Source organism: Mustela nivalis (genome assembly GCF_964662115.1).
Source record: "Mustela nivalis genome assembly, chromosome: 6".
Lineage (NCBI taxonomy): Eukaryota > Metazoa > Chordata > Mammalia > Carnivora > Mustelidae > Mustela > Mustela nivalis.
The window spans coordinates 81654559-81679765 of record NC_139025.1 but is presented as its reverse complement, the minus strand read 5'-3'; the positions used below and the strand labels follow the sequence as shown (position 1 = coordinate 81679765).

General features: G+C 41.6%; 1 protein-coding gene across 2 annotated transcripts in view; it reads left to right on the top strand.

Moving 5' to 3' along the window:
• Window positions 1-12614, top strand: part of BLOC1S6 (biogenesis of lysosomal organelles complex 1 subunit 6) — a 73635-nt gene extending 61021 nt beyond the window's left edge. For both annotated transcript variants that reach the window (XM_082735287.1, XM_082735286.1), the window contains 3 exons: window positions 7249-7336; window positions 9355-9441; window positions 9887-12614. In XM_082735287.1, the coding sequence (XP_082591413.1) occupies window positions 7249-7336; window positions 9355-9441; window positions 9887-10006 (295 nt within the window). In that variant the 3' untranslated portion in view covers window positions 10007-12614. The remainder of the gene's footprint in view (window positions 1-7248; window positions 7337-9354; window positions 9442-9886) is intronic.
• The last annotated feature ends 12593 nt before the right edge of the window (window positions 12615-25207 follow it).

Below are 25207 nucleotides of genomic sequence, written 5' to 3'. Positions count from 1 at the left end.
TGCCCAAACTGGCCTATCATTTCTTTTCGTGGTCATTAGCTATGAACCAGCTATGAGCTGCTGCTGCTCTAAGACCTACGCTTTGAAAACTTACCTTAAAAGCCTGTAGTAGGGCAAAAGGAGAGGATCAATCAACCACTGTCCATTTTCTACATATTAGTAAGGAATGTTACAGTCCTTGGATTTGAAGGTGATAAATGAGTGTGAAAGTGGTGCTGTGTTCTCCTCTATGTGGGATCCTCCTGGAGTTAGGGAGTTGGCAGCACTTCTGGTTTTCTACTAGTTCCAGTGGCATTTTTTTTTAATCCCTAGTGTGTGGTAGTCCTTGTATTTCTTTTTTTGTTAAGTAGATTGAAGCAGTGATTTTTAAAACAAAGAAAGCAGAACTAGAACATCTTAAATTTTTAATCTTTCCTTTACAGGCTCCCTAGACCACTTTTGATTAAGAAAACTGTAGAAAGTGAGTAACTGCCACAAGCATATGCCAGGTGGCGGCACGTGTCAGTTTTCCACAGAGTCCTGCTTTGCAGGGGTGTCTGAATGCGCTGCTTGGGGTCTCCGGTCACACTTACTGGAATCAGTCCTGGCAGAGTTTGGTCCACAGGTCAATTCTCCCTGTATTTCTTTGAAAACTCTTCAGCATTCTGACAGAATTTTTTATGGCCCTTAGAGTATTGTTCAGCTAGATCAGCTCTAAGTGGGTGCTCCAGCTGGTGGTCATTCACCAGTGCTATGAGGGACAGGATTACTTGGTCGGTTTTGGTTTCTTGCTTCCAGTTTTCAGCACTAATTACTGGCAGACAGACCTGCCCCTTTTCATCGATGTTCCAGTGATCAGTCTTTGTTTTAAATGTGATCTTTTGGTGGTTTGAGTAGTATCTGCTGGAAAATTGATTTCGATTCTCAAGGCCCCGTATTCCTTATATTTGAAAGCCAGTCCATTTTTGTGGCAAAAAATCATAAAAATTTTGTAGGGGAGTTTGGATGAAGTATGTCAGACTGAAGAAAGATAAACTCTGCAAGCAAAACATGTCTGAATAGCAGTTTGCATACAGGGAGCTGGGAAGCACAGTTTAATTGTAGAGTTTAATTGATGACATTGGCTACAATTCAGTGTTTTAAGTAATCTCACCTTCCAAGGCCCCTAAATGATGATGGTGACGACGATGATGATGATGGTAAACTCAGCTGCTGTTACTATAGAGACTACTTGCCCAGGACATTGTATACTATATCTCAATACCAACACCTTATGTAGTATTAATATTATTGCTGTTTATAGTTGAGGAAACCGAGGTCCAGAAAGGTCAGTAAATTGAAAAAGATTGCACAGGCAGTGGTTAGTGGTAGAATTAATAACTAAATATGATGAGTAAGCAGTTACACCTCTGTAGCATTAAGGAAAGATATGCAAACTTCAGAGCTGTTTTCTAGTAGTTGCCTCTTCCATCGTTCTCTCCACAAATCCCACTGCTGATAAAGTTTTAGGGGGAGGAGTACTGAACTGAGAGGCAGCTGGGATCCTGTACTGGCTGTGTTATCAAACAGTTTAATTTTCATTAAGCCATTTACATGTGGTTTACATGTAGGCTTATAGGCCTACAGAGGTGAAGGAGAAGGTTGTAGTAGACACAAATCAAATTCACTTTGTAGCCAACAGTGGGTAAGGAAGACCAAGAACAAAACATGACTTTATATATAAGAAAGGTTATGAATATTCTTATACATGTGTTCATTTTAAGAACATTGGAAAGAAAGAAAAAAGAGGTTCTGGGACCTAGGTCCTAAAAGTCTTTAGCAAAGTACTTGTAAGTATCCTTAGCGGGATTCACTTTGAGATAATTCATGCTTCGACCTTCCAAGGAAATAGTGTTTTTCTTGCAGGATCATTCCCCAGATACTGCATCAAGGCCTCCCAGTCACTCCCAGCATATGTGCCATAGATTATACAAAACTTTAAGGGAAAGGAAACTTTAAAGGAAAGCCAGTTATTTCTGCCTGATAAGGTAGCTAGATATTCTGTGGAATCTTCTTCTAGAGTGTCTAGACTTAAGGATCATGAAAACACTACTTAGAATTACTATTTTATTATAAAGGATACACATCAGGACCAGCCGCATGAAGGGACACATAGGGGTGGGGTTTGGGAGTTATCTTCACCACAGAGCTTCAGTGTTTTCTCCTATTGAAATTATTATTTTTTTTTTTTGAAGATTTTATTTATTTGACAGAGAGATATAGAGTGAGAGAGAGAACACAAGCATGGGGAGCAGCAGGCAGAGGGAGAGGGAGAAGCAGAACTCCCTGCTGAGCAGAAAGCCCCATTCGGGGCTGGATTCCAGGACCCTGGGATCATGACCTGAGCTGACGCCCAAACAACTGAGCCACCCAGGCGCCCTTCTCCTAGTGAAATTAGGGCACGTGATCTTCCTGGCACAAAAATGTGTTTACCAACCAGAAAGTGCTACTGAGCTTCAGTGTTTTTTTTGGTGTGTGTTTTTTTTTTTTTTTTTAAGAGCCTGTTTATTTATTTGACAGAGCGAGAGATCACAAGTAGGCAGAGAGGCAGGCAGAGAGAAAAGGGGGAAGCAGGCTCCCTGCTGAGCAGAGAGCCTGACATGGGGCTCTATCCCAGGACCGTGAGACCATGACCAGAGCGGAATGCAGAGGCTTAACCCACTGAGCCGTCCAGGTTCCCCATGAGCTTCAGTGTTTTAAGTTTTTATTGGGGCTTCGCTCTGTAAGCATAATTGATTGGATCATTGGCCATGTAATTGAACTCACTCTCCAGCACTCTCCCCTCACCTCCCTTCTGTGGAGAGAAGACTACTTACTAACAGTCATGGTATCATGAGGACTGATATTACAAGGTTCAAAGCCCCAACTCTTTTTAACCACATGATTGATCTTTCCTGCATGACCAGCCCTTATCACCTCATTAGTATAAACTCTGGGATGCTCCAAGAGGGATTTGTGAATAATGAAGATACTCCTATCATTTGGGGACTTACAAGTGTCTTAAAATAGGCATGTCAGGAACCTGGGACAAAGGTCAAACAAATCCATGATTATACGCTAAGTGTCTATTCAGATCTTTGGCCTATTTTTAAATTGGTTTTGTTATTTTCTTATTGTTGAGTTTTAAGTGTTCCTTGTATACTTTTGATACAAATCCTTTATGTGTCTTGCAAATATTTTCTCCAAGCGCTTGGTTTGCCTTTTTGTTCTCTTAATAGTGTCTTTTACAGGGGCGCCTGGGTGGCTCAGAGGGTTAAGCCTCTGCCTTCAGCTCATGTCATGATCTCAGGGTCTTGGGATCGAGTCCCACATCGGGCTCTCTGCTCAGCAGGGTGCCTGCTTCCTCTTCTCTCTCTGCCTGCTTCTCTGCCTACTTGTGATCTCTGTCTATCAAATAAATAAATGAAATCTTTAAAAAAAAATAGTGTCTTTTACAGGGCAGAAGTTTTTTTTGTTTTTGTTTTGTTTCATTTTGTTTTGTCTTTGTTTTTTGTTTTTTTTATTTTTTTGTTTTTTAGCAGAAGTTATTTATTTTTTAAAAAGATTTTATTTATTGATTTCCAGCAGAGAATGAGCGCGCATATGAATGAGTGGGGAAGAGCCCAGTGTGGGGCTTGACCCCAGGACCCTGAAATCACGACCTGGGCCGAAAGGCAGACGCTTAACCAGCTATGCCATCCACGCTCCCGAGCAGAAGTTTTTAATTTAATCAATCAGTTAATTAATTTTATAAGTTTTTTATTTTAAAAGTCTGACTTATACCAACATTTTTTTTTATGGATCATACTTTTGATATTTTGTGTAAAGGTTCATCTCCAAACCAGGGTCCCCTAGATTTTCTCTTGTGTTTCCTTCTAGATTTTTTAGAGTTTTACATTTTTAGATCTGTTGTCCATTTTGAGTTAATTCTTATGAAATTAGAAGGTCTGTGTTTAGGTTAATTTCTTTGCACATCACTGTCCAATTGTTCCCTCACCTTCGTTGAAGACTATCCTTGCTCCACTGCATTGCCTTTGTTCTTTAGTCAGAAAACCATTGACTCAATTTTTGTGGGTCTATTTAAGAGCTTTCTATATTCTATACTGTTTCATTGATCAATGTGTTCTTTCACCATTATCATGCTGTTTTGATTTGTGTAATTTTACAGTAAATCTTGAAATTGGGTAGTTTAATTCTTCCAATTTTGTTCTCCATTGTATGTTGGCTATTCTAAGTTTTTGCCTTTCTGTATGAATTTTAGAGTCAGTTTGTTGATACCTATGAAATAACTTCGTGTGTTTTTTAAATTGAGATTGCATAGAATCCTTAGATCAACTTGGGAAGCACTGGTTTCTTAACAATATTGAGTTTTTTATTCTATGTATTTGGAATATCCATTACTTAGATCTTTTTAAATTTCTTTCATTAGAGTTTTATAGTTTTTGCATATAATTCCTGTGTATATTTTGTTGGATTTATATCAAAGTATTTATGTGAAGGGGGTTATTATAAATAACATTGATTTTTCTAATTATCACTCCTGACTTTTATACATTAACCTGGTGTGCTGAAAAGTTGCTATACTCATATACTTTGTTGATTTTTTGGGATTTTCCACATAGGCAGTCATATCATCTGAACAAAGAGTTTTATGTCTCCCTTTCCAATCTGTATACCTTTTATTTCTTTTTCTTCTCATTACATTAGCTGGAATTTCCAGTATGATGTTGAATAGGAAGTGAAAGCAGGCAATCCTCCTTACTCCTTATAAGGGGAAAGCATCTAGTTTCTCACAAGTGTGGTGTTAGCTATAGGCTTTAAAAAAATATTTTTTTTTTTATCAAGTTGATCAGATTCCTCTCTCTTTCTATTTTGTTGAGAGTTTTTAATCACAAATGGATGTTGGATTTTATCAAATAACCTTTCTGCATCTTGTAATAGGACCAAATGATTTTTCTTCTTTGCTCAATTGATATCCTGGATTTCACAGATTGATTTTCAAATGTGGAACCAGCTTTGCATACTTTCAATAAATCTCACTTGTTGTGGTATGTAATTCTTTTTATATGTTGTTGGATTCATTTCGTTAATATTTTGTGGAGAATTTTTTGTATTTCTGTTCATGATAGATACTGGTCTATAGTTTTCCTTTCTTGTAATATCTTTATCTGGTTTGGGTTTTAGTGTAATGTTAGCCTCATAGAATGAATTAGGAGGTGCTGCTTCTGCTTCTGTTTTTTGGATGCTGTTGTGGAGAAGTGGTATAATTCCTTCCTTAAATGTTTGGTAGCAATTACATGTAAAGCCTTCTGGTTCTGGTATTTTCACTTATTGATTGAATTCCTTTAACAACTAGAGGCCTATGTAGATTATGTGTCTCCTTGTATGAGTTTTGGAAGTTTGTGTTTTTCAAGGAATTAGTCATTTCCATCTAAGTAATCAATTTTGTGGACAGAATTGTTGAAAATATTCTCTTCTGATCCTTTTAATATGCATGGAATTGATGATATCTCCTATAATGTGTCTTAAGCCCTTGTGTCTGGCCAGAGGTTTATTAATTTTATTGATCTTTTGAAGAACAACTTTTGGCTTCATTGATTTCTCTTTACTGTTTTCTAGTTGTAACAGTCTGTCATTGCTGTCCTGCTTATGTCAGGCCATTGACTTGCTGGGTTCTCTTATTTGTTGTGTTTTTCACTTTCTGTGGTCTCCACTCAGAGCTGAACAGACAAACTTGTTACTTGAGGGGAATGCCAAGCTCCTTGCTGGATGGTGAAGGTGTAACTGCTTTTCATTCTCCTCATTGCTATTTCTTTTTTTCTTCATTCTCTGTTTAGCATAGTTTTGCAAGGAAATCATGTCCTATTTTGCTTTGCCCTCTTTAAAATGTTTAATTCAGGGGCGCCTGGGTGGCTCGGTGGGTTAAAGCCTCGGCCTTGGCTCAGATCATGATCCCGGGGTCCTGGGATCGAGCCCCACGTGGGGCTCTCTGCTCCACGGGGAGCCTGCTTCCTCCTCTCTCTCTGCCTGCCTCTCTGCCTACTTGTGATCTCTGTCTGTCAAATAAATACAATCTTTAAAAAAATGTTTAATTTATTAAACATTTTAATGTTTACTTAAACAGTAAGTGTTTAACTATATACAGTGTTACTTATTCCTGTGCTACTAGCACTGGTTGATCTGGAGTGGAGTATCAGGGAAGTTGGCTTCTGTTCTTCAATGGAAGGTTTTGAATCAGAATTTTAATGAGGACCCTTAGAAGTTACCTGGTTGGACCTTCTCACTTTATAAATAAAGAAATTTAGGACCAAAGAAATAAACTAAATATCCAAGGTCTCACAACTGGTTCTTTTTTTTTTTTTTTTTTTTAAGATTTTATTTATTTATTTGTCAGAGAGAGCGAGAGCAGAGGCAGAGGGAGAAGCAGGCTCCCTGCTGAACAAGGAGCCCAGTGTGGGACTGGATCCCAGGCCGCTGGGATCATGACCTGAGCCGAAGGCAGCCGCTTAAACCACTGAGCCACCCAGGCGTCCCCACACAACTGGTTCTTGATGGGGAACCTTGTGTTTCCTAGTCCTTTTTTTTTTTTCATCTTACTTACCTCTTTTAATTTAGTATTCACTAAATGCATTGATAACTAACTGCATTTTACCCAACTCTAACCTAAAAAGTCATTGCTCCTCATTTCCTTTATGGTAATTTTGCAGTTTTAAAATACATAAAATCAAGTTTTGGGGGCAAGATAGTATAAAAAACTTTTTTGGATTCTATATCATTTTGGATAATAGAGTTGCTAGAAATAGCAAATAATAAAATGATTTTAAATGATTTGGTGATTTGAGTTATCCACAGTTAGATTCAGTTAATAGAAGTATTATTTATTTGGGCAAGAATAAAAGATTTACAGTTACCAGAATGAGGCTTTGAAGTAATAATAACAACATTATTACTGATATTTTATCTTTTTTTTTTTCAAGTGGGCTCCATGCCCAATGTAGAGCCCAGTGTGGGGTTTGATTTCAGGACCGTGAGATCAAGACCAGAGTTGAGATCAAGAATCAGACACTTAACCAACTGAGCCACCTAGTCCTCTGGAATATTATTTTGGAAAATATTTTGTTAAGCCAAATAAGTCTCAGAAAGGCAATACATATTCAACTTAATTTTTACTTTTGACATTAACCAAGATGAAATGTGATTCCAGCACTTACAGTATGTACAATTTATTTTGGCTATGTGCTTTTGTTTCAGACAGAACCAAGTTGTATTACTAGACACACTGGAACAAGAGATTTCGAAATTTAAAGAATGTCATTCTATGTTGGATATTAATGCTTTGGTAAGTATGATTTAGTTGACACAGCGTAATGAGAACTGGCTTAGAAAAAGCTGGGTTTATCCTGTGCAACTTTGTACTTAGGTATATTTAGGATCTTTTCCTCTGATTTTTAATGGTTAGAATTTGTCTTTTAACAGGAAACCTTGATTTACTTTACTAGAACTTCCATTGTCTTGAATTGTTATCTTTCAAATGTTGAATTTATAGTAGAAAATGGAAATTATTTGTGAATGTCTGGAATAGATTTGCTCATAATAATGAAAGACTTCTGAAAGAGAACTAAAAGAACCGAAAGTAAGGAACTCTAATGGTACTGTTTTCCCTTAAGGAAAGTGCATCTCTCTTCCTAATCAGTTACATGACTTTTTAAAAATCAGTACTTTAGGGACGCTTGGGTGGCTCAGTGGGTTAAGCGGCCGCCTTCTGCTCAGGTCATGATCTTGGGGTCATGGGATCGAGTCCTACATTGGGCCCCTTGCTCGGCAGGGAACCTGCTTCTCTCCCTGCCTCTGCCTGCCTCTCTTCCTACTTGTGTGTACTCGCTTACTCTCTCTCTCTCTCTCTCTGGCAAATAAATAAAATCTTTTAAAAAAAAAAATCAGTACTTTATTTAATTGTATGGTCCATTCATAATACCATAACCTAATAATACTGAAATGGACCCTTCGGGGGTCCTCTTATAGATCCTTTTATCTTTCAGTATATGTGATAGTAGTGAATTTCATCAGAAGCTCTATAGCTTTTAATGAGAGGAACTGATACTCTATTTTAAGAAACAGGGAGCTAACAAAAATTAGGAATTTGTGGCTAGCTTTCTGTTCACCTTAAGCAATAGCTTGGTTTGCGTGATTTTATGGACTTTCATATGTATGTCAAAAAAATGGACTTTTTGTTGAACAAATGTGGGTCATTAATGTTTTCCCTTTGTAATGATCAAAAACAAGAGTTCATCTTCTCTAGCATTAGGCAGAGGCCTTTGTAAATACAAAGTCTTCCACTTAATGGTTTTCTAACTTGTAAAGGACGTGGACAAGGCTATGCTGACCTACTTTTGTCTTCCCCACTGAATTCATATTGCAGCAGAAGAAACATTTGCTGAGTGAATGAATGCTAAATGAATGAACCAAAAAGGTGTAATAGTATTGCTTCAGTCTGCAGGGGTCTTCCTGTTTTTAACTCTCTCAGCCCAAGAGTGGTTCGGTTATCATTCAGAATCTGAAAACTGTAAGGCCCAGAGAAAGAGAGAAGGAAGAGAGTCTGTGAGTTCTAGAGCTCATCAGACTTAAGACTTTACTTGTGGATATATGTAGGTTGCTAATTTCTTTACTGGTGCTTCTCTCGTTATTGTTACTTGGTCTTCTCTTTCTGTTAACCTTGGCTCCTGAGAATGAGGTGCTTTTTTCCTTTGCTCCCATCTCTGGTTGAGATGGAATGTCTACATATAGCAGGACTTGGGAAGAAAAGTGTCCTTACAGAAGTGGTTCTGCTTGGTCTGACTTTAGAAGCCCAAGGAACATGACCAGGTTTGTCCACAGCCCTCTCAGGATTCTCTGGCCATAGCTTGGTTTTTTCTGATGGATGGACACTTCACTGAAATTGTTCCGTGTACCCTGGCTCAGGCTCTCCATTGTCAAGACAGTAGAATGTTCTACTTTTTCTTACATGAAACCGATAGCATTACTGGATAGTTTTAATAAAATTTTGGGATTCTGATGTGTGTTTTTAAAGCAAAACATTACCTGTACACAATATAAATGTCTATTTTATGTTTAGTAACTGTTTTCAATTTGAACTAAATCCAGTGTTTTCAAATACCTATTAATGGTTTAAATGGAAATTTGAATTTTGGCATTAAAATGTGGGGATAATTAAGGCTTTAAAAGATGTGACCAGTTGAGGTGGAATGAAATGTAATTGATAACTCATCCATTTTACTATTTCAATCTGTTCCCCCCGCCCCCTTTTTTAAAATTTCAGCCTATTTTAACTTGACTTTTCATTTCCTTTTCCATGGTTAGTTCACTGAAGCTAAACACTATCATGCTAAGTTGGTGAATATAAGAAAAGAGATGCTGATGCTTCATGAAAAGACGTCCAAGTTAAAAGTGAGTCGAAAATTCTTTCACATTCTTTATAGAAGTAGAGGTTTAATTGTCTGTTTTTTTCAGTATTCATTTTCTGATTTCTTAGATACCCATATTCAATAACATACTTAATTCATGGTTCACTGTTTAAAACACATTCTACTCTGGGCTTTTCTACTAATAGCTGGACTAAGATACTTGTGTTTTCATTTTCCCTGCTGTTCTCATTCAGTAAGTTTGGAGTAAGAAATTAATTTTTTATATTAATTAAAGTATATTTTATATTAAAGTATTTAATATTTTTATATTAAATTTTTATGTTAAATTACCCAGAGCAATTTTAAAAGTTAAACATGAAATTTATTAACACATGTGGATTACCTCAAGTCAGAGCGCTGCTACTTTGAAATGAGGCCACAGCTGATAAGCCTTGATTGTTCTCTCGGTTTTAAATTTTTTGACACAGAAAAGAGCCCTTAAACTGCAGCAGAAGAGGCAGAAAGAAGAGTTGGAAAGGGAGCAGCAACGTGAGAAGGAGTTTGAAAGAGAAAAGCAGTTAACTGCCAAACCAGCTAAGAGGACATGAGAAGCTGAGAGAATGTGTGTGTGTCCCCGCTTCCCTGCCCGTGTGGCTGGCATCCAGGGTGGCCTCAGTGTAGACTGGAGTGAAGGTAGTGCCTTACACCACCGTCTCAAGTCTTGCAGTTCTTTCCCCAGGACTGCTATCTCTGTATCTTCATTTCCACACTCAAGAAGCTTCCCCCCTGAGAAGCTTCGGTTTGAGTATTTATGTGTAATTTTCCAACTTCTGTTGTGCATAATTTTCCAATTTATTATTTTGGCCTTGAATGATATATAAACTGGGACATGGTATAGACTCTAAGTGGTTAAAAACTAGGATGAGTCTTGTAGCATCTTGGTAAGTGTGGATTTAAAAGATTCAGTTTCTTATTTATGGAATAACTTGCCTTTCTGGCAACCCAGTGCTAGTTTTTGGTAATTGCCTTTTCGTTGTTTGGTTAAGAAGAAATGCTAACTGTTTAATCACATATGCCATTGGAAAAGAGTTGGTATAAGCCTTTGTGAAGAAGATGATGGAGACATGTGTACACAGGAAATAGCATCTTAGACGTGGGACAGGTGGGCAAGATTCCAGACAGATCCTGCTAACCATCTCCTCTGCTTCCTAATGTTGCTCTTTTGTTCGTATGTTCTCCATGCTGAAAGTAGATGATCCCTACTTCTAATGTCTGACAAGGGTGATAGAGCTGTCACGTGCTCAAGTAGGCTACAATATTTATAATACTTAGAGTTGTCACACACTGAGATCCAGTTGTCTAATTGATAAGATACGAGTCCAACTTTCCATTGGAAGGTCTGTCGCTAGGTCTGTCTGTCCTCTGATTTGCTCTGTGGCCTTACATGTGGTTATTTTTTCTTGTGCTTTTAAAAAAAATTCATAAAGTAGAATGATACCTATAGCAACTACTGTTTTATAAATAATAAGAAGAATGGTGGAAAATTAGCAAATAGCTTCTTCACACAGAGGCAGCATGAATGATACCTTTAGTATTTTCTAGATTGTTCCCCTCCATATTTTCAGTAGAACCTATGTGAGGAAAATATCACATGAAGTTTCATTTAAGATTGAGAGTATATTATTCATTGTTTTAGAGTTATTTAATATGCAACTGGTCTTCAATCTCTATTACATAGAGACTGTACAGAACCTATAAAGGTGTATGCTTAGAACTGTGTATCTTTTGTAGTCTACATTACATTTTGGTAAGCTGGAATCACTACCTCTGATCTCATATCAGGCCAATTAATCAGGGAGAGGGCTTTAGATTTAAGCTGACTGCTCAAAACTGGTCTGTTTACAGGTTTTAAACAGTTTATTGGAAAGCCAGTCCCTTTAATGAATGAATTATGATCTCTCAATTTACTTGACTTTACTGGATATTTAAAAATACAAATAGATCTTATCTTAAAAGGCCGCATTTGCCCTCAGGCACTAGCTAAAACTTGCCCAGGGCAGGAGTCATTAACACCTGAATTGCTGAATGTCCTCATTTAGAAAGGTGGTGCATTGTTTTTCAGAGTGGTTTATGGGCCAGCTGCAGTGATTATTTAAAATGCTGGTTCCTGGACACCAAGCTCTGAATCTAACGGAAGCAGATCTGTTTGTTTGTTTTGTCTTTTTTTTTAAACCCCGCTGGTGATTCCTGATGTACCTTAAAAGTTGAGACCCACTGGTCTAGTGGTCTAGGTCAGAGGTTCACTCTAGGCTGCATGCCATTATCACCTGGGAACTTAAAAATAAAACAAAACAAAACAGACATTCTGGAAGATTCTTACTCATTAGTTCTGAGGTGGGCCCGTGCAGATTTTAAGAGCTCCCCACACAAGTCCAATACAGGGAACTACCCATCTGGACTGTCTAGTGATTTATATTTATAAGGAATGAAATAGTTTAAAAAGCTACCCGGTAACTCTTGGGATTAATCTTATGAAGTGAATTCTGAACTGCTGCTTCTGATACAAAATCAGATTTAAGACTGAAGTAGATAGCAGGCAGGAAATAGATACAGAATTTTAGTTAATTAGTTGAATTTCTGTGACCTGTATTAAAGTAAATCATGTTTATTGTGTGAGTGGCAAGGCACATACACTTTTTGAATTGCATTTAAGGTTTGAAGATTTTTTAAAATGTCAAGAATAATATATTAGCAGTCACTGTTTTTAGGTCAGTTGTAAATCAGAAGTACTGTTATATTGGTAATTACAATCTAAAACTTTAGCTGTATTTCAGTAGCATAGAAACATACTTTACTGACTAAACCTAAATGGAACCCTTATATTAGTCTTGAAATATTTTTGCATAATATAATGAATTGGTATTTGGTTTGAAAATAATTACTACTTTTAGTTTTTTGATAGAAGAAATTGCCTTTGTTTTGAAGTATATCACATACATACTGAACTGAAATGATGACAATTAATTTTGTATTTACTTTGTGGTATTATGTAAATATGCAGACATTGAATGTAATATGGATTGTGTCTGCAGTGAGTGTTTGGGTGGATATAGTTCATAAATATGCCAGTTATACACCCTTGTACATTTGTCTGATTTTGAGCTTGTACAATGTGGACTACTTTTTACACATTTAATAAAAAAAGGTCTTGAATTATCCCAGGTCATTTATGAAGCTCTGTTTTGTACATAGCAATGTGTATTTCCCTTTATGCATATTATTTCAAACATTTCATTCCTTTGCTTTCCTCTCCTATTATCTACCTCTTAATGTTCTCTGTAGATTGTTTTACAAAATGACTGGTCTACTTATGAAATCCTTTTCGGAAAGATAATAGAGGAGTGCCTGGATGGCTCAGCTAATAACCATCTGCCTTCAGCTTGGGTCATGATCCCAGGGTTCTGCGTTTGAGCCCCACATCAGGTTCCATGCTCAGTGGGAAACCTACTTCTCCTTCTACCCCTTCCCCTGCTTATTCCTTCTCTCTCAAACAAATTTTAAAAAAGAAAAGAAAAAAAAGAGAGTTGCATTCTCTACCCACTTAGCCAGTCAGGCACCCAGATAGTTCCTGTGTTGCGTATTTGTTCAAAGACTATGTTTATACAGATTAATCAGGTATTTAAGATTTGTTCTCTTGCATTTTCATACTCTTTTAGTTCTGTTTGAATGTATGAGGCCAGAGGCCATCCAATCTTCGGGTTTGCATTTGGGTGAGACTAGGTTTATTTCAAAACCATTAAGAGAGCGAAGAGAGTAGTCAAGGGAGACATTCTAATAACTAGTTTGAAAAGCACTTAGAGCAAAAATTCTGAAGAAACACAGTGTGATCAAAGAGAAGTAAAAGAGAAGGTCAAAGAGAAGTAAAATTTGGGGCAGTGTGGAAATGGTAATCAAGAAAGAGACAAGGGAAGGCCAAGACTGAAGTAGAAGGAAAGGTAATGATGTTTTGCAGACCTGTGTAGCCTGAAAAGAAGGGAAGCTGATAGGCATATACAGAATAATAAATTAGTAAAATCCACCTATTTAGCACAAGGTTGCCCTCCTACTGTCATCACTACATCCGAAATTGGAAAGAAAGTTGTAGCTGGCTGTTCATTCTCGTTTAGATCATAAATATATTTTTAATATGCTTCAGGAGGCCTGCAATGCTTCAGACTGGAAAAGGATGGGGCTGAAAATCTCTGAGCATGTGTGGGTGCTGCTTACTCCTATTCTAGGCTTGACTTTTATTAGAACTTTGGAAAAGGTAGTCAAGGGGGCGCCTGGGTGGCTCAGTTGGTTGGAAAGGTAGTCAAAAAGTGTATTGAACATTGTGCAAGGGAATGTGGGAATCCTAAGCAACAAAAATGCGTATACAGACCAGAACGTTCTGGCCTCTGCTTTGGCCATAAAACTACAGTGTGTGGGGTTTTCGGAGTATAGTGGTTGGGACTGCAGCCTCTGAAGTCAGGCTCGTGTGATTTATACTCCTGATTATCTTCGGGCCTTGGACTTGTTTGATCCTCCTGTACCTCAGTTTTCTTTCTTTTTTTTTTTAATATTTTATTTATTTGTCAGAGAGAGAGAGGGAGAAAGAGTGAACACAGGCAGACGCAGAGGGAGAAGCAGACTCCCTGCCGAGCAAGGAGCCCAATGTGGGACTCGATCCCAGGACGTTGGGATCATGACCTGAGCCCAAGGCAGCTGCTCAACCAACTGAGCCACCCAGGCGTCCCTGTACCTCAGTTTTCTAAACTGTAAGGTGGGATGAGTGTTTCTGGCTTTCTAATTTATAAGGTTTTATGATATCCACATAAAAACAAAGTAGAGCTCGGGAAATGGTGGATGTTAGAGTAGCTCGAGGTCACACATAGCCACAGGGCAGTGGTGTTTCTTTTGCCCCTTTATACATGTTGATTTTGGCTCCCTGGGTTTCCACTGGCTGGGATCCTTCATCCTGTAATGTCTGCCCATTGAGACACCTATTTGTTCTTTGCAGTCTTTTCCAAACCACTTCCTAAAGAATTTTTTTCTTGTGTTCTGTAGTACTTAATAATGCACATGCCTTCACATTTGCAGTATTAATTCTATGCTCACATGTATCTCAGGATCAAAGATAATTTGTAGTCTTTTTTTTTTTATTATTCCATAGTGCTGTTAGTGCTTGGTCTGTAGTTGGTGTTCTAGTCAAGGTTCTCCAGAGAAACAGAAGCAATAGGGTGTGTGTGTGTGTGTGTGTGTGTGTGTGTGTTTAGAGAGAGAGGAGAAAGATTTATTTTCAGGAGTTGGCTCCCATGATTCTGGGGCTTGGTAATTCCAAAATCTGCAGGGCAGGCCTGCAGGCCAGAGACCCAGGGAAGAGCTGATGTTGCAGCTTGAGTTCAAAGGCATTCTGGAGGGAATTCTCTCTTGCTTAGGGGACCTAATAAGTCCTTTTGTATAGAGGCTTTCACCTGATTAAGGTACACCCGCATTAGGGAGAGTACTCTTTAAGTCAAAGAAAAACCTTCACAGCAACATCCTGACTGACATTTGACCAAATACCTAAATATTATGGTCCAGCCAAGCTGCCATAGGAAATTAACCTTGGTTAAGAGCCTGAAATGAATCTGGTAGGAGAGAGAGATACAGATATTAAAAATAGCTATAATTAAAAAACTGGATTCTGTGTCAAATAAGGAATATTACAATAAAAAGATTAAATTCTACAATGTAGACTAGCCTCAGGAGCCTGTAATCCTTGGGTAATCCAAGTTACTGCTTCCATTAATTCAGTTAGACTAAAAACGTGATAGCCAGATCTGGGGAATCAAATGAGCACAGAGATAATGAATGTGCTTTTTAGATTTATACATTCTCTGTCAACTACGGGCTGTTCCAGTCTCTTAAAAACAGCTTCAAGGAAGAAGGTGGGCTGGTCTAGAGCAGGTTCAACAGCCAAACAGTCTTAGATTTAGAACCCGATAGAGCATGGATGGGATAATGCTGCCATCTTGTGGTTCTCTTTCCTCCCCTCGTTCTACAGGTTCTAGTGTTGTCTCTGATGAAATTTGGCTGAGGGTTTTCTTTCTTTCTTTCTTTCTTTAAAAGATTTTATTTATCTGACAGACGGAGATCACAAGTAGGCAGTGAGGCAGGCAGAGAAGGGGCGGGGAGCAGGCATCCTGAGCAGAGAGCCCGATGTGACGGTTGATCCCAGGATGGAGAACTGAGCCGAAGGCAGAGGCTTTAACCCTCTGAGCCACCCAGGCGCCCCTGGCTTAGGGTTTTCAACTATAGTTTTAGGTAAGTCATGCTTTTCTGTATGGTCTGAACTTTTGCTTAAACAGTGAGGTGTTTGAAAGTAATCTGTGTGAAATGTCTGATAAAGTTTACAAGTACACTTTTCTAACTTTTTGAGTCTTTGAGGGTTTTTTTTTTTAGAGATTTAAAAAAATATTATTTTAATATTTAGTCAGTCTACCTCCTGACATGGGGCTCAAACTCACTACCTTAAGATCAAGAGTCATATGTTCTACCAACTGAGCCAGCAAGGGACCCTGAGTCTTAGTCTGATGGTGGGCTTGAGGGCTTTTATTTTTTTTTCCTCTCTCTTTCTTTACCTGTTGTGTAATTTATCATCAGCCACACTCAGTGTCCTGTTCTGAGAAAAACATTACAGGCCAGAGATCTCACTGTGGGCAAGTCCTGTGTTTTTATTCCCCCCGAACTTACACATTGGGCCTCAACTGATAGGATCTGGGATGGGCACCTAACCCAATGGCAGCAAATGCAGAGGCCAGTTGGTGAAAAGTTAGCCTCGCAGTAAAAACTGCCTAAATGGGAACTACAGAGAATCTCACTGGCTTTGTTGATTACTATCTTGGCAATATGTATTAGAATACTCACTCAGAATCAGTCCTTTAGTCATTGAAGGAGAAATAAGACATAGAAAGCAGATAGAGAATAGCTAAGTGAGGAGTAATGAACCATGAGCTTCCACTTCTAAAAAAGGCGACAAGGTGACCAGATCCCTCAAAATGCCATGGATCCTGAGCCATTTTCCTGTAGAAGGCTCTTTTCTTAGGTTCCTATGGGATTTGAGTGCAGAGCTAAGTTGACAATTTTCCACAAGTATTTTATAATGCCTCCCTCCCATCTCCTTCCTCCCTTTCCCATTTCTGAAGTCACCTGAACAAACTAAAATCACCTAACATTGTCATTGTCTTTCAGGTGACTCTAGAATGTTATAATTTTCAAAGTGTTTTAATATACATGAACTAATTTAATAATGAAGATGCTACTTAGGAGCATAGGTATGTCCATGCCTGCTCACCCGGGAATTCAAGGAAGAAGAGGACAATGACCAGCGCCCAGGTGCAGTCCTGCTGTCAGCCACTCATCTGTTCTCATTGCTTTTTGGGTTTTTTCTCTTGTTCAGTTTCTTAGAGTATTTTCATCTTTCCGATCCCACTATACTTGCAACTTATTCTCAAGCCCAGCACTCAGAGCCCCAGCTCTGTGTAGCATCTGTCACATCCCAGGTGCCGCTTTACACATGTGTTACCTTGTACCAGCGGTAGTAGGAGGTCATCCCCATAACACTGCTCTTGTCACCATTTTCCAGATGAGGACAAGGGGGTGGAGCTGGGATTTGGTTTAGGGAAAAACCCAAAGCTATTGCATTGCAGGGGAATTTCCCTGGGCTGGAGACCCTAGACACAGAGATTGTAACAATAGAATGTAAGAGTTTTACCTTAACTCTTGCGGTAAAACTGTACCAAGGATAGGGAGTTACATGGCTACACCATTTCATCTGCTAATCCTCTTAATGCATTCTGATAATATCGCAAGAACGGAAGTGGAGGAGGCCTGAGCATCTCTGTTAGTAGAGAGGTGAGTGGGAAGACAGCACAGAACTCTTTGATTTTCCTGCAAGGCTGACCGCAAAGCCCCACACCTCTCTGATAGAAACAAGCGATGGAGAGACTGGAACTAGGTGAGACGTAGTGCAGGAGCCTTGCCTTGAAATGGTAATGATGCTGGAGTTGACAGAAGCCAAGCCAAGCCTCTAGGAGGAATAAGGACAAGGACAGTCCCATTACAGCTGCTCTGAGTCGTTTCTCCACCACCACCACGTCAAGAAAGCTACCTTTGATGTTGCCTCGCTGAGCCTGCATTTCTGGATCTTTGGCCTGTACCACTCAGCTCCAGCTCTTCTGTACCTTATTAACTCTGGGGGAAGAGGACAGGTAAGGTTGGAAGCCAGCTTTTCTCACTGGAGGACCTGGCGTCATTCAGTTTCCCGTGGGGGTAAGTGCGCACACCTGAGGTGAGCCCTAACACTTTCCCAGTGCTACTTAACACAAGACAGCTTGGATTCCTTGGCTATCGAGCCTTGGCTTCTGGTCTGCTGTTTTCACTTAATGATGCACCAGTCTCTTTGTTCATTGCGGTGGCCACATCCAGGCAATGACTTCATCTTGAATGAGATGTTCCTGGCTGTTGACTGCCTCACAGTCTGGGCCTCGGACAAACCTTGAGGTCCACAAATGGACCCTCTCAGAAGAGGGGAGTAGAGAAGAGATTGCTTCTAAATGAGGGCAGAGGCCCCTTTCCCTTCTGGGTTGAAAGCATAATGGTAAGGAGAGGAGGTAAAGCACACGTGAGTCACCCTCTATCTCTGCAGCCTCTCTGGGGGACCCACCCTCTGCTCCCCAAGAGAGGGGACAAACTTGTAAGGTGACAAGCTGCTGCTTGTGCCACCTTATGAGTCCCACCTAACGTGAAGGATGCAGACTGGCACTTAAGCAGGCTGTGTCACCTCCACCCTAATCTTTCTGTTCCCATTGTGGCCAGGAGACTATGTCTCGCACACCTCTACCTGTGGGAACCATATCTGACCTGGGGCCCCAGCTGCAGTGCTCTGAGGCCTCTCTGCATTAGCACAGCCTGCTCCTAGGAGAGATGGGCCTTCCTCTGATGCTCAGCTTTGGCTAAGGTCTCCCCCTTGGCATTACCAAAGCTCTGTTCAGCAGTGTAGGACGCTTCCCCCACCCCACCCCCAAACTTCCTTCCTTTTCTTCTTCATCCCGGCAGGCAGCATAAGAAGGAGAAAAGAGGTGGATGGAAGTGGGCATGTGGGAAGGGTGTGTTACTTAAGACCAGAAGACCCACAAGGAATATGTCCTATGAAAGAGCACAGAGCACACCACCAGGAGGGGCACCAACATCCCTAGGAAGTTCTTCAGGCCAGGGATGGTGGAAGTTCTGAGAAGTGATTATAAACTGAGCATGTTAACATATGTTAAGACTGGTGGAGGTCAGGAGTGGCATTCAACTGTCAAAAGTCCCAAGGCCAGAATTACCTTCCTCACCAGAAGGCAAGGTTGGAGGGCAGTTAGTGGGCTTTGCCAGCAGGGTGTCATGGTGATAGGTAACAGGGCATGGTGTTGGTTTTGCATCTGGGGGCCAAATTGGGAGATAGAAAAGGTGCAGCTTAGTATCTGTAACAGGAGTCAGCAAACGTTTTTGGTAAAGGACTAGATAGTAAATATTTTAGGTTTTATAGGTCCCATCAGCTGTTCTAGTACAAAAGCAGCCATAGACACTATGTCAGCAAATGAGTGTAGCTGTGTTTCAGTTTACAAAAAGTGGTGGTTGTTTGATTTGGTCCATGGACCATTTTTTACTGATCCCTTATCTATTTTTTTTTTTAAGCAGAATTGGAAGAGCAAGAAACTAAGGGCAGTCATTTCAATACAAGTCATGATCTTGGGGCGCCTGGGTGGCTCAGTGGGTTAAACCTCTGCGTTCAGCTTGGGTCATGATCTCAGGGTCCTGGGATCGAGCCCCGCATCCGGCTCTCTGCTCAGCGGGGAGCCTGCTTCCTCCTCTCTCTGCCTGCCTCTCTGCCTCATTGTGGTCTCTCTGTCTCTGTTAAATAAATAAAAAATATTAAAAAAAAAATAAAGTCATGTTCTCTTGCTCAGTTCCCAAACTTGAGTCAGTTTTGAGGTCTGGAACCCACTGACTAAAGAGGTGGTTGGAGGAAGGACCCTGCAACACTAACATGTACAGACTGTGACAGTCCCTCCAGTTCTTCCTTTTAGGAACCCATGGCCATTGATTGGGGTGACTGTGTACTAGGACTGTTGGACAAAAGGTTCTGAGTTGACCCTGATTCATAGAGACACAAAGGAGCGGCATGGTCCTTCTGTTCGAATGGGGGCCTGTGAGGACCAGGTGAAAAATGAGGTCAAGCATCAAGTCCACTTTATGATGGCCCTGCGGGAGCCACAGCTCCACCCAATGGCCATACTGCATCTTTTCCCACAACTGACCTGTCTAACCCCCTCCCCTGACCCCCTCCTCTCCCGGCCTGTGGTGGCAGGGAGGCAGGGCTAAAGGCACTGAGTGGAACCTTCGGGAACACCCTTTCGCGCTTCAGCTCTGCTTGACGCTGGCAGCCTTCTGTGTCACCCAGTATACGGGCCAGCAACCCCCCCCCCCCCCGCGGAGTGGGATGTGTTGTCTCGAGAACACAAAGATGTTTGCAAGGCGCTGTGCTTCCTTTATGTGACGAGATGGCACAATGCAGCAGCCTGCCTGTTATTTGGGGAGGGGATATCCCAGAATACCCCCTGATGACTAGAATTCTAAAAATGTCACGGAAATGGCCTATTCCTGACTCCCCGTAGAGTTTTCTCCCATTGTCGAGTGCATGCATCTGATCGCGGCCTGCTAGCATTCTAGCCCCTCTGGCTGGTCCTGTCCAGTCACTGGATGTCATCAGTGAAATGGATCAGTGTGATACTCTCTTGGATATCAGGCCCAGATCTGTCAGACCGTATTACGACAGGACGTGGGGACGGGAACATAACCTGAAGCAAACTGTCAACTGAATGTTGTCTGTTTTCCCTGCCCACAATCTCTGCCAAAGCTTCTCGCTGGAGGCTTAAGTGTCGCATCCACAGGTGTGAAATTCCATTTAGCAAAGTGTCCAACCACGGGATCTACTTCAAGTGGAGACTTAACTAGTCTGAGACTTAGACTGCTGAAACGGCCTTCTAAAGTCACACTGAAATGGTGGAGTGTGGTCCTTTAGGACATGGTGCATTTCTTAAATCAGAGCCCTCTGTGTGGTGCTGTGTTCTCAGTAGGAAGGACACAAGGCTCTGAAAACCAAGGGGTGGGAGCAGAAGTGGCCTAATTTACCATCATTCTTGATGATCCCCAGGGAACCTGTGCTTTCTTTCTTTGCAACCCTGGGCTCTGCATGGTTGAGGGGCCTGGTCCCCAAAGGGAACGCCCTCACCAGAGGCACAATGGAGGCTCCATTGAATGAGAAGTTATGGCTGCTGACAGGGCACTTTGAAGTTTCCTGTCTGGGGCGAGAGGGGAGTTGTCACCCTAGCAGGAGTAACTGAACCTGATTGTACACCGCGCGGGGGGGCCAGGAGGAATGCGGGTGGGACTCCGGTGAGTCATGCAGGCACCTTCTCTACTCCCTTGTCTCACTGTAACTGTGACTAGGACACATGCAGCCACCCAGCCTGAGAAGAGAGGCTATGACTATCAAGTGTTCAAACCCTTCAGGAATCAAGGTTTGTCTCAAGACCTACCAAAGTGAGAGCAGAGGCTGAAAGGGGTTTAGAATAGATGTTGGAGAAGGGAGAAAGTGAGTATTCATTGTGGCTTTGGGATCAGCTGCGATGATCTTGGGGGTTCATCCAGTAAATTTCCTCTTCTCAGTGGCTCCTCAAGAGGGAGGCCAGGAGGCCCTTGGAGAGCTGCTTTCTGCACCTTTGTGGAGAAGGAGATCTATGTGGCACAGGAGGGGGACTTTGGAGGCCAAGAGACTATGGCTCACAGCTCTCCCAACTACAGGAAGATAACTGAACAAAGGCCTCAGCTACTTCACTCTGGATTCCACTGCCACATTTTTGCTAACCTATGCTTCCAGCGGGCTGCTCCAAGCCAATGACTGAGCTCAGCGGGGATATTAAGGCAAGCCCAGGTCCCCTTGTTCAATTCTATTGAATTTCAAGATGGCAGCCACAGAACATTGAACCAGGTGTGGGCCCTGTGAGACTACAGGTGGCTCTGCCTGGGAGAGTACTGGTCTCTAATAGCTGACTTCCCCCTGAGAGCTATGCTGAACCTACGCAGCTGTCTAGAAAGCTTCCATTCAGCCTTTCTTCCTTCTCCTCTTCTTTTAGGGTCAGACTTGGATCCTGCTCTGATGGTTATCCCAGCCTTCTCCATCTCCCTCACTTTCTCTCCCAAGAGCTTCCTAATAAAATCCTTGCATGTTGAATCCTGTATTGGTATCTGCTTCTCACAATGCCTAGACTATCACAGCCCATTAATCCTGCTGCCGTTATCACATATGTATGTTACAAATCCTTCCACATGACTTCCAGGGCTTTCTTCCCAACAATAAAAACAATTTAGCCCCCTGTCTCCTGGGTCCAAGCTGGATCATACTGCTTACTCACAAAATGACCTGATTTCAAGTGGGTGGCCCAGGTTATATAAAGGCTAAGCCTTTTTATTCCATTTTCATCATGACTTCTCTCCTCTTTGGCAAGGCTGTATTTTGGGCATGCGGTGGTAGTAGAGGTTAAAACTCCTGGGTCGGGGGAAAGAGACACCAGATAAAAAAGTGAGAAATCAGTAACAGGAGAGACAATGTACTTAAGAAAGGACAAAAGTAGAGCATAGCTGAGAGAGAAAACAAGGAAGACTTAAAGTGGCATTTTCTGGAGAAAGACCCTGGGTAGGGCTCCCTTTGGATCTTGGATGTTGGTGGCCCCAGGGCCAATGCTTTCGGCTGTTGGAAAAAAGGCTGCTCTCACTGCTGTGTTCAGGCACCCAGTAACTTTGTCAGAGTTGTGTCAACTGCCCAACTAAACTGAATAGAGTTACCACAAACCAGGCCCGAATTTCCTCCATTCTTCATGCTGCATCTGGAACCATGGGAGTCTCTAGGCCCCCAGAGCAATGCTTGTTGCAACTTTATAGCCCCCTAGAGCTCCCTTCTAGGTGGGCTTTTCCTGTGTTGTTCAAACATGTAGAACAGTGGTAAATGGCCAAGTTCGAGAATTGCTACCTGCTCTGGGGGTCCCAAAGGCCTTAGATCACCATACTTGCCCCCAATTCTGAGTTTTTCCTTGAATTACTAGCCCTCATGGTGCCTATCACATGTGAATTAGAAGTTAACTGGATTTTTAACATTCCTTTGAGGCAGCCTGTTTTTGAATCCCCTTTTGATGCTTATACTCTTACCTAGAAACCATTGTTGAACCCAACACACTTTTATTGGATAAAAGACATAGTGCTAAGCCCTGGGGACAAGAAGATGAAGACAGTTCCTGTCTTCAGTGGGTTTATATTTTTCTGGGAGAGATACAGTTTGTCACCTTGTACATAACTTTATTAGAGGGAGTGGTAAGTAACTGTGACATAAAGTATCACAAGAACAGAGACCGTGAATGATGGGACTCACTGTGGCCACTAGGGCAGGTTTGGGAAGAAATGTATCTTTGGCAAAGAGCCAATGCTGATGAGGAGCCAAGCATCAACTCCAAAGAAACCCCTCCTACTCCCCAGCTCTTGCCCTTGGGGTAGAAGGAACACACACATCAGGTATCTGCCCCGGAGGATGGACTGGGGCCCTCCCCTCCCATTTTGCTTCATCTCTTGGGATTATCACTCCCACTCTCAAGTTCAATTTTGTGACTAAAGGTCATTTGGGTGCCCCATATGGCCCCAATCACTTTAATATGATTTTTTTTATTTTAAAGATTTTTACTTATTTGAGAGAATGAGAGAGGGAGAGACAGATCATTGGGGGGGGGGCGGTCAGAGGGAGAAGCAGACTCCCTGCTGATGGGCAAGCCCAAAGTGGGACTCGATCCCGAGACTCCAGGATCATGACCTGAGCTGAAAGCAGTTGCTTAACCAACTGAGCCGCCCAAGTGCCCTCCCTTTAATATGTATTAACTCATTTAAATTTTCATAGGCATAACTATGAGGTAGGCACTTTAAAAAAATACCCATTTTACTGATATAGATAACAGTCTTTGAGACTGGTGGTGCATAAACCCAAAGTATATGGGTCTTCCTAGTTCCATACACTCTGAAGTATCCATGGCCCAAGAGACACAATGTTTATTCTTCTAGTATATCCTTGAGATCAGAGGAGAGAGTTTATAGACCAGGAAATCTGGGCAAAAAAAAAAAAAAAAAAAAATTACCTCAAATCGAGTTTGGAACTATGTTTCTGAGAAACACTTGATTGCAGACCCAGTATTTTTCTTAAATTCCAGGAGATTGCTGTGGATGGAGAGTCTGAGCCACCCTGAGCCACACCCCCACTCTACAGCATTCTAACAGTGAAAGGTTTGGCGGAACCCCCAGTTGCTTTAGGACTGAGAGTTTTCACTTTCATACCACCTTGCTTATGTGTGTAGAAAACGATCTATACTAATAAGATCTTATATTTGTGGAGTGTATGGTAGACAGCGTCTTTCTTTCTTTTTTTTTTTTTTTTCCCCTGTTTTCCTGCCCAGTATCCCACCCCTTTCCCCACTTGGGGCCACACCCGTCATAAGAACACTGGTGGAAGAGGGACGGAACGTGCTCTCACTCTGCTTCAATAGCAATGGGCTGGTTTTTGACATAGAGTTGGCCAGTGGACACTCCCACAGAGGACTTGAATTCTCATTTCCTTTATATCTGGGTCATTTGAGAGTGCAGTGGAACATTCTTGGTGCCGCCAGATGGTATTGTGCTTTGTGGGTTTTGATTCTGCAGAGCTGTCTTGATTCCTGTCTGAAAGGGTCCGTGGACAAAAGGACGAGACTGATACAAAGCGAAGGTCAAGCAACTTTTATAGAGCAAAGGCCATGTGGTTGAGCCTGGCCACACACAGGTGGCCAACTGAATTACAATTCACCCTATAGTAGTTATTTGAACTAGCCTATCACTCTGGTCAGAATTGGCACCCAAAAGGCAGGGCCCACATTCTTGGGTGGTTAGGGAGGTGCTTTCCTGATTGGATGTCTCCACCTGGCTTGGCTCATCCTTGGCGGGAGGGAGGTAATACGTGCGCTTTTACTGATTGGACGTTTCCACCTGGTCCCATATGTCCTTGTATCTGGGCTCCATTATCTCTGCCCAGCCTGACATGTCCTGGTATCTGTGCTCCATTATTGGGGGCTATTTGGCCGTATTTCACCAGTTCTGTTTCTAAGCACTTTCCTCTTTGGGGGAAGGGGCAGGTTCAATCCAAGTTTACTGCATAAACAACAAAATGGCTCGTTCTGGCTAAGTAGGCCCTTACACTGTCCACTTCTGCCACCATTACCGCATCATTTTGGTGGTTCCGTGAACCCCTGCGAGTCTTTAATAACTGTTTTCTACATATGGTATCCAGAGCTTGTTTCCCACTCACAACCAAGAATGCTGATTGAGATAGAGCCCTCTGTGTAGTTGGTGAAGTCCCTCCATTTACATTAGTTCTTCTGCTCTAAAAAACAGCTTCATCTTCCCACCCTTCAGTGATGTTTGTGCTAGACCCCCATCAGGGCAAGCACACTTTACTACTTTGCAAGCCCCACATGGGTAGGAACCAAGTCTGCTTTGTTCACTGTACAACCAGGGAGCAGGCACAGCACTTACTGGACACGTAGCAGGCAGGGGGACTAGGGAGTATATACATCATATGAAAGAATGATTGCAGGAGCGAGTGCACAAACTCTTAGCCCCCTTCCTGGCTGTGTGAT